Source organism: Chaetodon trifascialis, chromosome 11 (assembly GCF_039877785.1).
Source record: "Chaetodon trifascialis isolate fChaTrf1 chromosome 11, fChaTrf1.hap1, whole genome shotgun sequence".
Classification (NCBI taxonomy): Eukaryota; Metazoa; Chordata; class Actinopteri; order Chaetodontiformes; family Chaetodontidae; genus Chaetodon; species Chaetodon trifascialis.
This window is the reverse complement of record NC_092066.1, coordinates 9,041,933-9,057,001: the sequence shown is the minus strand read 5'-3', so window position 1 is coordinate 9,057,001 and position 15,069 is coordinate 9,041,933. Positions and strand designations below refer to the sequence as shown.

The window sequence follows — 15,069 nt, the reverse complement described above, 5'->3', positions numbered from 1 at the left end:
ACAGCGAGCTGTGACTTGTAGCGGTCTTATGCTGTTCGGCATGTCACATGCCTGCGTGTCATTTTTATATGTTTACTTTGAAAAGTGAGACAGTGTGGTATATGTCTTTGTCTCTCCACTTCAGTTAATGTGTCAGTACATCTTTTAAAATGAAATGGGCCAAATTGTTAGAAAGTTTAAGTATAGATCAGGTTTTAAGTACCTTGTGCAGACAAACATTGTTCCGCCCTTTTCCTGCAGGGGGCAGACTAATCGAGCTAATTTAGATTGACTATAAATCCTGCAGGAAAACCATACAATGATTGTGAATATTAATAACATATGTACATACCAGAGGATACATACTACATTATTTGGGTTACTAATGATAATAATAGTTGTAGTGGTGGTAGTAGTGTTGGTCTTATTTTTACTGCTGGTTGCAGGTATAAAGGTTAACAATTACAAATCCAGCCTTTTTATTTGGTAGAATGACTGAACTGAAAAGTAAAATTTCCACGAATTGCAACACAGTATGGTATGAATGCAAAATGATTGAAGATGTTCAGCTATCATAGAGCCAATTCATAAATTTTGTAACAAGGATAAAAATGTCTGAAAAGGCAAATACACAGTTAAAATAATGATAATAAAAGTCTGCAATGATAACAGTCTTTTAGAATTATATGCACAATGTGAAAGCTTCAAAGGAAACATTATCGATACATATTTCAGAACGAGACGCACAAGTTCTGAAATCTGTCCTGTGAAGATTGATGATTTACTTCTGACATCTTCAGTAATCTGACAGAAGTCTGGACGCTGGCTTCAGCTGACCTCCTCTTACAAGGACAGACATGCAAAGTGAAGCATCCATCGCGAGGACATCATATAGTCAGACCTACCTCTTTTCCACATTCAACCACTATGGTTGACCAATAATTTGACAAATCCTTAAAAGGTTATTCTGTGCAGGATGCTCTTTAAAAGTAAACCCAGGCTATAGGTAGCGCCAAAATGAAGGCATCAGTCCACAGCAGTTCAGACAAGTTCAGATAAGTCCAATATGTGAATGATACAGTATGTGTCTCCTGGGATCTGTTCTGTATGTTGCTTCAGGGGGGTTAATGTCAACGTTACCATCTCCACAGATATAAGTGCGCATCTGTGTTAAAATAAATGGCTTCAACATCAAAGATGAATGCTTCTTATTTTAAGAATGCACGCCAGTCTGTATTCTGTCCGAAGGGAGAGAAACCTAGAATTCGTGAAGTCTTCGGGCTGTAAAATTAGCATCTGCTCCAGTGACACTCACTTTGTGGAGCCATCAGATGCGAAGCTGAGTTGTCAAACCGAATAAATTCATAGTCATGCATTGCTAGCAAGTACGAAACCGAATTGAAACACAATTTGACTGCAAATAACATACAACACATTTGTGTTCGTATTTACGCTGAGCGGAGCCACATTTTCCATCCCAAAATTTGATGGTTAGCTCTCTAGCCCCAGGAGACATACATTTACAAGTACTGCCTGTGACCTGTATCTGAGCCTCGGGGAAAAAACACACGACTGCTGAAACTGAGTGACATTCCTCTTTCACCAAGACCTTTCACTGTGTATTTGTCTCGAAGCATTGACATGGCCTGTACTGGGCTTTAGGGCTGAGGCCGTGTTGAGCCAAAAATCTGTCAGGAAGAAGAATATGAATGTCAGGACAAACAGTGATGGCACTTTATTTTCATTTTGCAAAACGGTTGTGTTTGCATAATTGCATAAAATAGAATATGTGAAGATAAAATGAATAACCAAACACCAGTCCATGTTTGAAGGTTGAGTCCTTACTGCAGTGGTCCAGGTTCCAGTCCAGACCTTTTACTGCATGTCATCCCGTCTCTCTTCCCCCTTTCTTGTCTCTTGTCAGCTGTCACTATCCATGAAAGGCAAAAGCCCCAAAGCAGCGCCAGTTTGACTGATGTTCCCTGGAGTGCACAAAAAACCTACGATCTAAGAAAATGAATGAAAGCAGAGAAGCCTGTTTTTGCAAATGAAACCTTCATATAACACTGATCTTGTTCGCAGTCATCTTGTAAACATACTCAGTTTACAACGATAAAAAACAGATAAAAGCAGCAAATCCTCACAGACGCAAAAGCTCAACATGCAGACGTGAAACAACCTCAGAGAGATGTGCAATGATCTCAAAGATACTCAAACTGACCACAAAAGGACACAAAACAACCACAAACAGGCACAAAGCGTCAACAAAAAGATGCAAAAGTACAACACAGAGACGAGAAACAACCTCAGAAAGACGCAGAATGCCTGCAAACAGCACACCAGTCTGGGTGTCTTCCTGGGACGGGTGTCTTGTATTCTGTCCATAAATGTACCATATTTTATTTCCGGTAAATAAAACAACAATAGTATGAAAAGAATACCAACCGTGGCTCTAAACAATCCCTTGTACACCCCTGCTGGGCAGAGTGAAGCCTGTACTGTGTTGGTGATGTTCTGACCTAAATTTTGACCCAGTGATTTTCACTGCTGATTATCAGCAAATAGAAAGCAGGAGCTTTAGATCCTTTGCCTCTCTCTCCTCTTTGTCAGCCTTTCATCATGTAATGCAGTCAGAGTTCAGTGTGGATTGCTAAACAATGGCGTCCTTGTGATGATGACCGACGTCATGTTAGCACGAGTTCTGGTCAGAAAGTCTTACTTTTCAAAAGGTTTTTTTTGTTTGTTTTTTTTGCTGCAGTTTAAGTGTAAAATGTTGTTTACAGTGTTCAGAGAAACAAATCCTGATGTGCATAATGTATTTATTTAATGTATTTATTTTGCTCTGTGGTAAAGGAATGAGTTTTATTTCTATTAATTAGAGTCAATTAGTCAATCAACAAAAAACAAAATCAATAATAAAGTATTTTTTAAAGAAAAATGAAAAAAAAAGTAAAATATTTTCTGGGTTTTTGTCTTTTATGATAGCAAAACCAAATATCTTTGGATCAAAACAGTGTAAGAGTGACATTTTATGATGCCACGATGGGCTCTTTTTTTTTTTGCTATTTGCTGGTTACTCAAGAAAACATTCAGCTGATTAATTGATAATGAAAATAACTCTGAGCTGCAGACGATCACTGGCTTCATCTGACCTGAGCTTTCCCAGCTTCAGGCCTGACACGTTTACAGTGCAATCGGTTCGAGCTTGAGTAGGATACAAACACTCGGCTGTTTTCACTTCACACACCATCCCGACTGCTGATGGATAGATAGGCATCCCTGCTCCACAGCACTGAAGCCGGTGATCAAACAGGGAATGCAAAGCCGTTTTTCAATGCAAACAGCTAAAATGTTTGAAAAATGAGCCATTAGCCAACAGCGTCAGTGCTCAGCGTCGGTGCTTTCACACAGATCTTTTGTGTTTGTGAATGGTCACAGAGTTTCGGGATTAGCTTCACGGAAAGCCTGTGCTACAGTGATTACAGAAACCTGATAACATGCTACCGTGTATATCAAGAGGTTTGCTTTTAATCATTTCTGAAGCCACCGGGACACAGATTCACACGAGCGACGAGCATCGTATTCTTCTCCGGCCTGCGAGGAGCTTTAGCTGAACACCCGGCGGTAAATGTTCCTGTAAATGAATCACTAAGCTGAAGGTTGAATCCCGTGTTCTTATTCTGCTTTTGTAGCAGTGGCCTGCTCCACATTCACACCTGGAAACTGTCTCACATGGCCCCATTTGTAAATTACAGACCATAAACCAGCTCCAGTGGAGCAACATGGAAATATGTTCTTCTTCAAAGATGCGAAGGTGGAGGTTTTAGCCCCCGTGCTAATCAAAACCCACATGGCTGGCTTTCAGCTACTGCATCACCCGTGTTTTCAGATACCATTGACAGCGGTACACGTCCTTGGGCAAAGAAAGCAAACATATCGATCCTAACACACCCAGCAGTGGAATCTAACTACATGCATTCACTGAAGTACTGCACATGAGTGCAAATTCAAAGTACTTGTACTTTCCATTTATATGTACTTCTACTCCTCTTCATGTCAGAGGTGAATATTGTACTTTTTACTCCCTTACATTTGTCTGACAACTTTAGCTACTGATTACTTTTCAGATTGCAGATACCTTTCATGTCCAGTGAAAACCATGTAAGTCCAAATGTGGTTATTTTGAAATCTTCTTTTTTTTTTTTTTTTCCCTGATAAACTGAAAGATTAAGTGTTCTTCAATGACAAATAAACTCTTAGGCTGGAAAATGCATCATCTGCTGTCTGTCTGAGCTCATGAAAAGTTGACTTATCAGCAGCAGATATGTGTTTCCCACACAGTATACCCTATGTTCAATATTAAATCATTTGCCTCTCAGGGAGTGGACAAATAAAGGTTTTGTTGGAGACATACATGCATCTGGCAGTAGGTAATATTTGCTAAATACATTTTGTGAATTGAAATTAGGCCACTGTCTGTTTGTTTCATCACCTGTTCCCATTGTCATCTCTCTGAATGGAGACATTCATTCACCTGAGAGAGAGAGAGAGAGAGAGAGAGAGAGAGAGAGAGAGAGAGAGAGAGAGAGAGAGAGAGAGAGAGAGAGAGAGAGCAGATGTGTGACAGCAGCTCTTCACTCCCGCAACTTTGCAGCTCGCGGGGTGAGTGAGGATTCATCTATTTTAGGTTTGACATTTTCATATCGAGGCGATAAAGAAGAAGTGAGTGTTTAAGAGGAGCAGAGGAACAAATAACCTGGATTTGCGCGCGGATCATCATCACCGCCACCATCATCATCATCATCATCCGATGAGGGATACAAAGCGGACAGATAAGAACATGGACATGTGTTTGAAGGGGCTGCCGGGACGACAGGAGAAAGTCATTCTCCTCATCTTCTATCTTCATCTGTGGTACAGACCTATAGTGAGTGACGTTTCTACTCCTTCATCATGTGTACAGTCTTCCTATGTGGGACAAAATACTCCCATTCATGAATTAAGAGCAGCTCAAAGTGCAGCTCAAGTTGACTCTTCTGCATGTTCTACTCGACAGAAGCTGCTAATTAGGAAACGATTGGCTTAATTACTCCCAGTATGACATTTTTTTCTCTCGCCGCGCTGATGCCATTATTATCCCCTGTCCTTCTCTGGCTCTTTGCACTTGGACAGCAAATGTCCTCATTAAGCTGCTGGCGCTAATTAGTGGTTATCAAGGCTCGCGACCTGCATCCATCACACCCATCCATCTGGCATCAATCAAAGGCAAAATGAAGAGGGAGAACAGGAGGAAGATGTGCGGAAACATGAGAGTGCGGCTGCTTCTGATGAAGTCTTGCGTCAAGGTTTGAGCGTGAAATTGCAAAAAAGCATGCTGAAAGAAATTACTTTAATTCTTATCAGAAATTTCATCCATTTGAGAGCAAAATATCAACATAAAGAGCTTTAATTTGCCGCTAATAATGGGACTCCTGTCTTGAAAATGCCTCCACCCTGACCAGTGACAAAAACCAAGTGATCTGTCCAAAGAGGCGTGTGTGTCTGTGTTGATGGTGTTTGTTCACTGGACCGGTTCCCCCTCGTTTCTCCTCCAGCTGCACCCACTCACGCACAACTGCTCCTCCAAGCGAGCGGCGCAGCGCATCCGCTTTGCGCTGCGTGTGTGTGTGCGCCGCTGGAGATAAACCAAGCTCTCTCCTCTTTGCAGGCTGAGGGGATTCATCCGGACTGCGCCATCATCTCTGAGCACCTGAGGGCTCGGGAGGTTTGCAGTCAGACGAGGAGGAGCGAAGCGCAGAACCGGACCGACCGCAGCGGTGGGTTCATGCGTGATGCTGCTGCTCTGTGTTTGCGCTCACCAACGCACACTCTGACACGTGTCGGGGAGTAAAACGCGCACAAAGGCAGACGTCAAGGGAAATGATGCGGGGCAAACTTTCTTTGGAGCGCTTTATTTGCCTGTTAGCTGCTGGTTTTCCCCTCTGTGGTTTGATTTTTGTGGCAATGGGAGCAAAGTTCATGTGTTGAACCTCTGATGAGTCGCTGATAAAAAAAAAACCCTCACATGACTTCAGTGGCTGACAGGTCGAAATGTTGAGGAGTCTTGACTTTACAGAAAGCATTCAAGGTTGATTTGAAAGTTACGTTACCAAATAATTTACGCTCAATCTCACTTTTTAGGTTTCAGTAGTTTTATCTGTCTTTATCTGATTTGTATCTCATTTGCTGGAGAGCTGCAACTAACGATGGATTTTATTGTCAGTCAATCTGCCAAATGTTTCCTTAATTAAACAATTAAATAGTAAAAACTGCCCATCAAAGTGTTTGAAAGCCCGAGCTGACGCCTTCAAATTGCCTATTTTGTCTAACCAACGGTCCAAAATCTCCAAATATTCACTTAACTATCACATAGGTCAAAGAAAAGCAGCAAATCCTCACATGTGAGCAGCAGGAATATTGATATTTTATCTTAAACGTCTAAAAAGATCACTTAACTATCAAGATAGTGGCTAATTAATTTTATTTTTTATCAAAAACTGATGAAACAACATTTTGCTCAGCTGTACAAGAGAACCTTTCTTTTTTTTTATTAATGACCAGAAAGACGGAAAGGAGTCCAAATCTACTTTTCACAACAGTGATGTGAGGTATTAGTGCAGTACTTGAGTATTTTTCACTCCACCACATTTATGTCATGGCTCTTGTTATGGTTCATTCAATATTAAGATCTTTACTAATGAAACACATGATCAGTTTATATCTGTTGAAAGCACTGCTTACATGTTTAGGGATAAATAATAATGATCAGATAATATTATAACACAACACTGACAGGAGCCATTCTGTAAAATGAGTACTTTTGCTTATAATACTATATATTCTGTTAATAAGTCTGTACTTTTCCCATAGTAACACTTTGAATGAAGGACTTCTAATTATAGTTATAATTATTTTATAACTATTGCTACTTCTACTTTCCCCAAATGACCTGAATAAATTTAAAGTTATTGCACTGGTAGCAGCAGGACAACAGTGTGACACCACTTTAATTTCACTTAATTTCCTTGTGTGGGATGAATAATGTTTCTTATCTTATTCTGAAAAAACTGAGTGCAGAGAGTGACTCAGATCTATAATGTGTGAGTGCATTATTACACCATGTAGGCCTCATCAGACTGATCTAATACCCGCAGTGACACCTGTACTTCCTCCTGGCGAGGCGTCACCTGTTTGTCCTTCCAGTGTGACTCAGTGACTTCATGATATAGTAATGAACCTGGCATCTCCCAGAGGGCCACGCTGCATGTCTCCATAAGGCACTGTGTCACTGAGGTCGAGCTCTTCCCCACTTCATCAGAAACTGCCCCAGAATAACAACACTCTGACAGCTCCCCTCCGCGAGAGTGATGAACTTTAACATTTCCAGACTAATTTGATCGTAATTACCCCCGATGACTCTGAACGCCGGAGGCACACAACACTTTAGTGCAATGTTGTCATCCGCTGCTCATTAAGCAGATAAAAGTCTGCTGATGGATTTCACTGTCCGAGTAGGTGTGTTTGTGCGTCCATCAGCGTGATGCCAAACATGCAGGTGATGTGCAATCATGCAGGGTTGGACAGTCGAGCTGAAACATCACCTTAGCGAAATCATCATCAGTCTCATCAGTGACTCCCGGTCCACGTCACACGCTGCTGTATGCTGCTGTGAAATGTGCTGCCATTGGCTGGAAATCAGCCAGTTACTGTTGTCCTCCTTGATGCGTTTGGCATCTAACAATTATTCTATGTTATCAATTAATCTGTAGATTTTTTTCATTTAACAGTTTAAGCACGATATGTCAATAAAAAGTTAAAAACCCAAAGATATTCAGTTCACAATATTATCAAATAGAGAAAGGCAGAAAACCATCAGGCTTTAGAGCCTGGAGCAGCAAATATTTGGCATTTTTAGCCAAACTAGTGGTGTAACTCTACAGATGGCAGCATAGATTTGTTGGTCTGTCAGTCCATCACTTTGGTCCAGACTGACATAAGTCAACAGCTGCTGGATGGATTGGCATGAAACCTGGTGCCCAGTGGATGAATCCCTGCTCCCCTGGCTTTTCATCGAGTGCCGTCATCTGGTCAAATTTTTATTTGCCCACTCCTTTGGTTTATGATCCTCAGCTGTACTTTGTGTACTTAGTGCTGATTAGCAAACTTTAGCATGCTAACATGCTAAATTAATGACATTACCATTGGCATTGTCACTGTGAACATGTAACCATGCTGGTTTTTACCTCGAGGAATTGCTACAGAGCAGCTAGAGCAGCTATTCATCATTAATAAGCAGCATATACACATATAATAAATCATGTAACACATTATAATGCTGGCATAAGCAGATATATGGTCATTCTAAGTATTTATTAATGTTAAGTGTTCAGTTTCATGCGGTTTTAACTTCCCCAGTGTGGGATCAATAAAGTCTTATCTTCTCATGAAGAAATATTTCATAGAATTTCAAGTTATATATAAACATCTGTTTATACACCAGCATGCAATTATGGAAACTTCACAGAAGTTAACGTTGGTCAACATCAATAATCACTGAAAAATAGCTTATAACAATATTTAATTACATGATAGCATATTATAAAGCATGTAATACATGTTTTTATACTGCTTATAATGCTAAAGTGTCACTGTGTTGATTAGCTTTTTTATTGATGGATTGATCACCTAAATAACTGTTTCAGCCCTGGCTTTATTATGCGCTGATTCAGCAGTTTCTTAATAATTAAGTTTCTATCGTGAAGTTGAATGTTGCTGTTTGAATACTGAAGGTTTTAATGAAATTGCACAGCTAAATGTAGCTTTTTTGTGTCATTACTCTGGGTGTAAGTAGTTTAAAGTGGTGCTTCAAACCCTTTTCACCCAGGAAATTCTCTGTAAGCACGTCATTTTAGTCATAAATTTCAAATAGTTTCAAAGTAAAGCTGTTTAAAACTTCTCACATTCAGCCCAAAACAATGATATTCTCTCTCAAAACATCCACCCAGATGTACATTACACATCACATTAAAACATGAAACCCCACTGAGGAGTCTGAATGCTGCTTGCTGTTTAACAAAGACGTCGAGTTCCTCCTTCAGGGTCGCTCTGGAAGCACTCATTGTCCAGACTAATTTCACACGTCATTATTAATCCTAAATAACATTCAAGTGGTTAAATGTACAGTCTGTACTTGAGCCATCTGTAATAAAGGCCTAAGAATAGAGAACTTTTCAGCGGGTGACAAAACCTTTTAGTTGATCTGAGAAAAAGTGTTTGAAATTAATCATCCACCTCTTGACGTGACTCTGACAGCTCGACACTCCAGCAAATAAAGCATTATGGTTTTCCCCACATGGTGGTTCAGTCCTCCTCTGTTAAGCCTAAACACAAAGAAGTCAGTCCCAGTGTAAGTTTCCATAATTCATGGTTTTCACTGCACTCACTGTAGCTTTTGTCTTGTGCATGAATGGGGACAAATTTTTCTTTTAACTTAGATCATATAATTGTGCCTCTTTCTTTGGCATCTCTAATCTCAGGCTAAAAATGAAGCCTTTTCATAATCAGCAGATGTCACATCCCTCTCAGTGTCTGTATGACTCAAATTCAGAGATCTGAATTTAAGGATCTAGGAGCGGGAACTCCCTTATGGGAATATTATTCCACCACAGCAAGAGCGATCCAACAAACAGCTTCAAGTAAACAACCTAGATAAAAACTTTGGTTCAGATACAGATGCAAAGGACCTGACTGGGACAAAGGCAGCAGTTTCAGGTAGTTTTCTGTTTTCTGTCCACAGCAAAAGAGCAAAACAACAGGAAACAAGACAAGTAGCCCAAAGCCACACTAGGAGCGCTGTGAGGCTGCTAACATTAGCACGCTAACATGCTCACGCGGTGATGACGCTAAGGGCCTGGTTATGCTGGAGAAAAAGTGCAAAGGTGTCCAATGTCTGAGATCCTTGTACATACGAGAAGTGACGAAAAGCACTTTAGTAATGAAGTGAAAGAAAGAGAAAAATTAAAACCATTCATTTGGTGTGAATGTTCCAAACAGGTGTTTTTGGAGGATTTCACATCTTTCCCAGTCTTTTGTTGCTCCTGTCCAAACTTGTTTGAAACGTGCATCAAATTCAGAATAAGCAGATATTTACAAAAATTGAGGAAACCGATGAGGTTAGACATTAATATATTGTCTTTGTACTGTTCTCAATTGAGTATATGTCAAAAAAGATTAACAAATGATCACATTCTGTTTATTTTTACACAGTGTCCCAACTTTTTTTAGAATTTGGGTGGTAATTTCTTCTTCTTAAATGCTAAAGCTAAATAACTAAACCTTCCTTGTGACATAATTTTGATAGAAATTGCAGAGAAACTGGCAGAAATCCATCTAGAACTCATCAGCTTTGTTCTTAAAATTAAGGGCAACGCGCACAGATGGTGCTCTTCAAAACACCCACATGTATGATTTTCTGTGTGAGCCCACGTGCTGTCAACATGTCGAGATACGCTGCTGTCCTAATTCTTGATGTCAGTGTGTGACAACTCTCCGGAGAACAACAACAAATTTACCACATTTGTTGGGCGTCCTGGACCTCCACTACTTTTCCTGCCTGTGTGGAGCATCCAGGCCTTCGTTGGTGGCAAATAATGCAGCACTACTGTAGTGGAGAGAACGCTGTTCTGTGTACTGGGGGCTGGCTCAGGGTTCTATCGCCAGGTTCACACCAGGAGTGCCGGCCAGAGCACCACTTAAGGCCGTTCAGAGTATGTATGAATAACAACTGAGAGCCGGTTGTGACAATTTCTTCTTCCTTTACTGCTCTTTATAACATCACAGTGCTGTGTGTGTGTGTGTGTGTGTGTGTGTGTGTGTGTGTGGTTTTCTACAAAAAAGGAATAACAAATATAACTTAGAGAAGGACAATGAACATATCTATGAATTAACTCAATATATAACATAGCACCAGTCTAATGTGTACACACAACAATCAAATGCAGTAAATAATAACAAACATCTCAACACAGCATACAGATTGCACAGAATCATCTCACTGTCAAGTCACCATCATTCAAACATATCATTCTGGTAGCGGAACTGGCATGACGCTCTTATTGTGAAAGTGCACTTCACTCGTGCTACTTCCGGTGGCATTAGCGTACGTGTCGGCGATAAACGCAACTTTAAATTAGTTACGCTGCCCTTTAATGCAGCAACAATAGATTCTAAACTGAACTTAGACCAGAATATGAACATATAAGTATGATGACAAACAAACATAACACATCCACACTCAATGTGCAATGCGCGAACGGTAAGCTAGGTGGCTAGCTAGCAGGCATAAACAATGAGCCGACACAGCAAGTAATTCAGGTGATTCGGCTCCTGAACTGTCGTCTGCATTAGCCAATACAGGTTATGTGCAACATCCTCAACAGAGAACCTTAACACAGGTGCAACAATGGTGATACTCACTTGTCATTCACGCAGACTCGTCTCACACTGATGTTAGGTCCTGCGCAACGTGAAGCTCACACTCACTTTTTTTACTGTGTGATGTCACTCACAACCAACTCGTGAGCTGGCTCGCTTATAAAATTATAACTGAATTGAACACAAACAGATATGTACTGAAAGGCACATCAGCAACAGTCAATACAAGAAACAGGCGACTTTGGGGCCTTTTCTACAACTACCGAACACATAACGGGACTGTGTGTGCTTCACTTTGTCCCACTTCCTCAGCCACCAACATCAGACCTTTTAACTTTTAATGAATTAATCTGCTGCTTTGTTGCCGCCTCCCCCAACATGAACTAATTCCACCCTACAACCTGCCAGACACCAAAGGTTCAGCTCAGTAATTAAATTAGGTCCACCTTCATTAATTAATTCTGCAGCTGGGTCTGTACAAGGAACACTGCTCTTTGGTTTTGTCTCTGTGGGAAAACTGAAACACTATTTGGAAGCTGTCTTGAATAGATGCCAGTGTTTTTCTATCAGGATTAAACCCATCTGTGTAAACCTGAAGATGAGCATCCCACATGCGGCATGCTTAAAAAATGTTTCCCCTCTCACCAAATCTAAAATTTAGAGGCCAACATCCAATTTTGGCATTAACCACAGTGAAATAAGAAACCACAATATTGGAAAATAAAACCTCTTAATCCCTCGCATCAATTACCCCAACACAGCCAATTAGTCACTGTGGAAAGAGACTGTACCTCTTCCCAAGCTAAACCGCAACAGATACTTAACTGCAAGCTTCTCAGCAGCCTTTATTTTCAAGCTTGCACTGCGCTGCCAGTTTTAATCGTCTTATCCTCAATGGATTTCCTCCCCTTACAACAGTATGGACTTGACAGGGGGCTGTTTGAGATGCATTGTTGTTAGGGGTGTGATTAATCGTGGCTTAGTGTGGACGGAAGCCCACAACAGAGAAGAAGTCTTATTTAGGTTTAATGCAGAGCTTAGTGCGGACATGGCCACACTCAGAGTTTCAAGTTATCCCTCTAAAGATGACAGGAAGCTTTTCCACAACTTTAACTGGAGTGTAATTCATTTTAAGTGTCCTGTAGTAAGCCAATGATCATTTCCCAGGGACTGATAGACCTCAATGTACTGCAGTTACATTATTAATTACACCTGCACTTCTCCTGCTTTAATTTCTGTGAACGTCGTCTGTAAAAATTGTCTATTAGGGCACAAGCTCTCCAGATTTATCTTGACTAAAATTACATTTGTGCACCCCAAATATTTCTGTGAATATTTCATACTTTAATTTCATGCTGCTTTGGCTCCCCCAAACAAATAATTTATTTTCTATTATATGATACAGCATCTGTGTGGTTGACAGAAACAAACTGGAACAAGCAGAAATACAAGTTGTTTTTCTTGTGCAGACTGAAGCCAAGTTGTTCTCTCCTGGCAGGGTGATAGCACGTGCAACTGATTATCACTACCGGGGTAATCAAGCCAGAACTTTTCAGTGAGGGGCTGGGCCCAATAACAACAATTAGTGACACTTATTAGTGATACTAATTACATCACTAAAAATAATAGCATGCTTTATTTATATATATGTCAGATGCCATACAAATAGATGAAATTACAACGGGTCTCACAAGCTAAATTATTAATTAAGAGATATTAAAACAAAAACATAGAAAGGACAAATAAAAGTAACATTTAAAAACTAGACGAGCGTTTCCTGAAGACGATGCATGTGAATGCTGTGCGCACTGATCAACTGATGACACTGATTGACCTAATTTTTGATTGATTTCTCTCAGCGTTTAAACACGAACTCACTGAACGTGTCAGCTGAATATTGGATGCAATGGGAATGAATTTGGGACACATTTGCATTTGGCGATAGTGTAAAATGAATGAATCACTCACACATGCAAATTGATCATAATCAGTTTAAGTATAGTTAATAATTCTGCAGTTTTAGTAGTTTTAATAGTAGAAGTTTTTAAATACCAGAGGAGTTTGTACTGTGTACAGGCACTGACTTATAAATACAATGGGCCTCCATGGACCTTAGTGTAAGACAAAACTCATTATAACTCATAAACTGTAGATGCCAGCATGCTGAGCTTCACTTCATCAGTACTGTGTGTGTGCACTTCTGAATGAAATATTAATAAAGTTTGTACTGTATAGAAGTGCTATGAATGCATAATATAACCCTTAATGATTAATAAATGTACATGCCATCATAATGTGCTTATGTCTGATCATACTCCACATGACTTTGCACTGCATACAATGGCAGATATGTGAATACAATTCATCCCTCTGTAAATACTTTATAACGTCTTAACTCAAACATTATAATAGTTACCAATAAGGATAATTAAATGCAGCCATCCTCAGTCCAAAGAATGGTATTTGACCTATAAATCATCTTTAAACCTGTAGGATGAGAAGTCTTAAATAAATAATGTCTTTCAGGAATAATATTAACTTTATAAAGACGTGCAGAAAATTATTCACTTATTTATATATGAACTGTAAGTAAATGTGCTGTGGCAGCAACCACACTAACAGATGCAAACAACCATGAATACATAGCAATAAATCCCCTAAATAAAGCATTGTATAGGAAAATATGAGGTTGTGGCATGTCTGCTGCTTGAGTCACCTGCAAAGTGAAAGCCCCACTATTCATAGCACCACCTCTGAGACCACAACTCACTGAGCAAACACTCAATGTAATGACAGACTTGAGAGCTGAAAGTGCATTTTTAACACAGTCCCTCAGCCCCTCGTAGATCCTTGGCCTCAGGAATATCTGTCTGAGTCAGCCTGACAGCAACAGAGGAGGCGCTGACGTGGATCATCGAACTCCCAGGTCCCCCGTGAATAAATACGCACCTCCGCCTCACTATTGTTTCCCAGTGTCACGTTGGAAGTGACATCATTTGCATCGGTGCACCTGATTGGATGCCAACGGTTGCTTTTGTCAGATATAGAAACACAGGAGAAGGAGTGGATAATGGATTAGATGCAGTGGCTTTGTCCAAATGAAATGAGGCACAGAGAGAAATTGATATTTCACTCAGACAGATTGCTGCTCGTAAGTCACCACTCTGTCGCAAAGCCTCAGATTACCTGGAGTGCACACAGTCTTTACTGTGGTCAGATATAACTTGGATTTGTTTTCAAGGACAGGGAATTAAAGAACAGACCCAATGAAAAATGTGATTAACATGAAACAGACATTCATGGTTCCCAGAAGCTCAGTCCTAATAACTTTGGTGATCTGACTTTTACTCCACCCACCATGAGCAGGTCAAACTGTTCAATCATCCAGGATGATATATATCAATGATTAGCAGATGAGATGGATTAACACAACATTTTGTACAGACATTCATGGTCCCCAGAGTAGGTCAACATTTGAGTCTGTCCAGTATTTACCTTCAAACTAATGACATGTCCATCCACCTCAGCCATGCTAGCAGCTCTGTGAGGCTGCACCTAAGCACAGCACAGTGGTGCTTTCAGCTAACATGCTCACAATGCTAACATGCAGATGTTTAG

The 15,069-nt window shown here is 40.3% G+C and overlaps 1 protein-coding gene across 1 annotated transcript in view; it reads left to right on the top strand.

The window, feature by feature from the left end:
- Positions 1-4,723: 4,723 nt before the first annotated feature.
- The window catches only part of LOC139339064 (vasoactive intestinal polypeptide receptor 1-like), a 28,625-nt gene continuing 18,279 nt past the window's right edge, over positions 4,724-15,069 (top strand). Inside the window, exons 1-2 of the mRNA XM_070974502.1 lie at positions 4,724-4,906; positions 5,687-5,795. Of these exons, the coding sequence (XP_070830603.1) occupies positions 4,790-4,906; positions 5,687-5,795 (226 nt within the window). The 5' untranslated portion in view covers positions 4,724-4,789. The remainder of the gene's footprint in view (positions 4,907-5,686; positions 5,796-15,069) is intronic.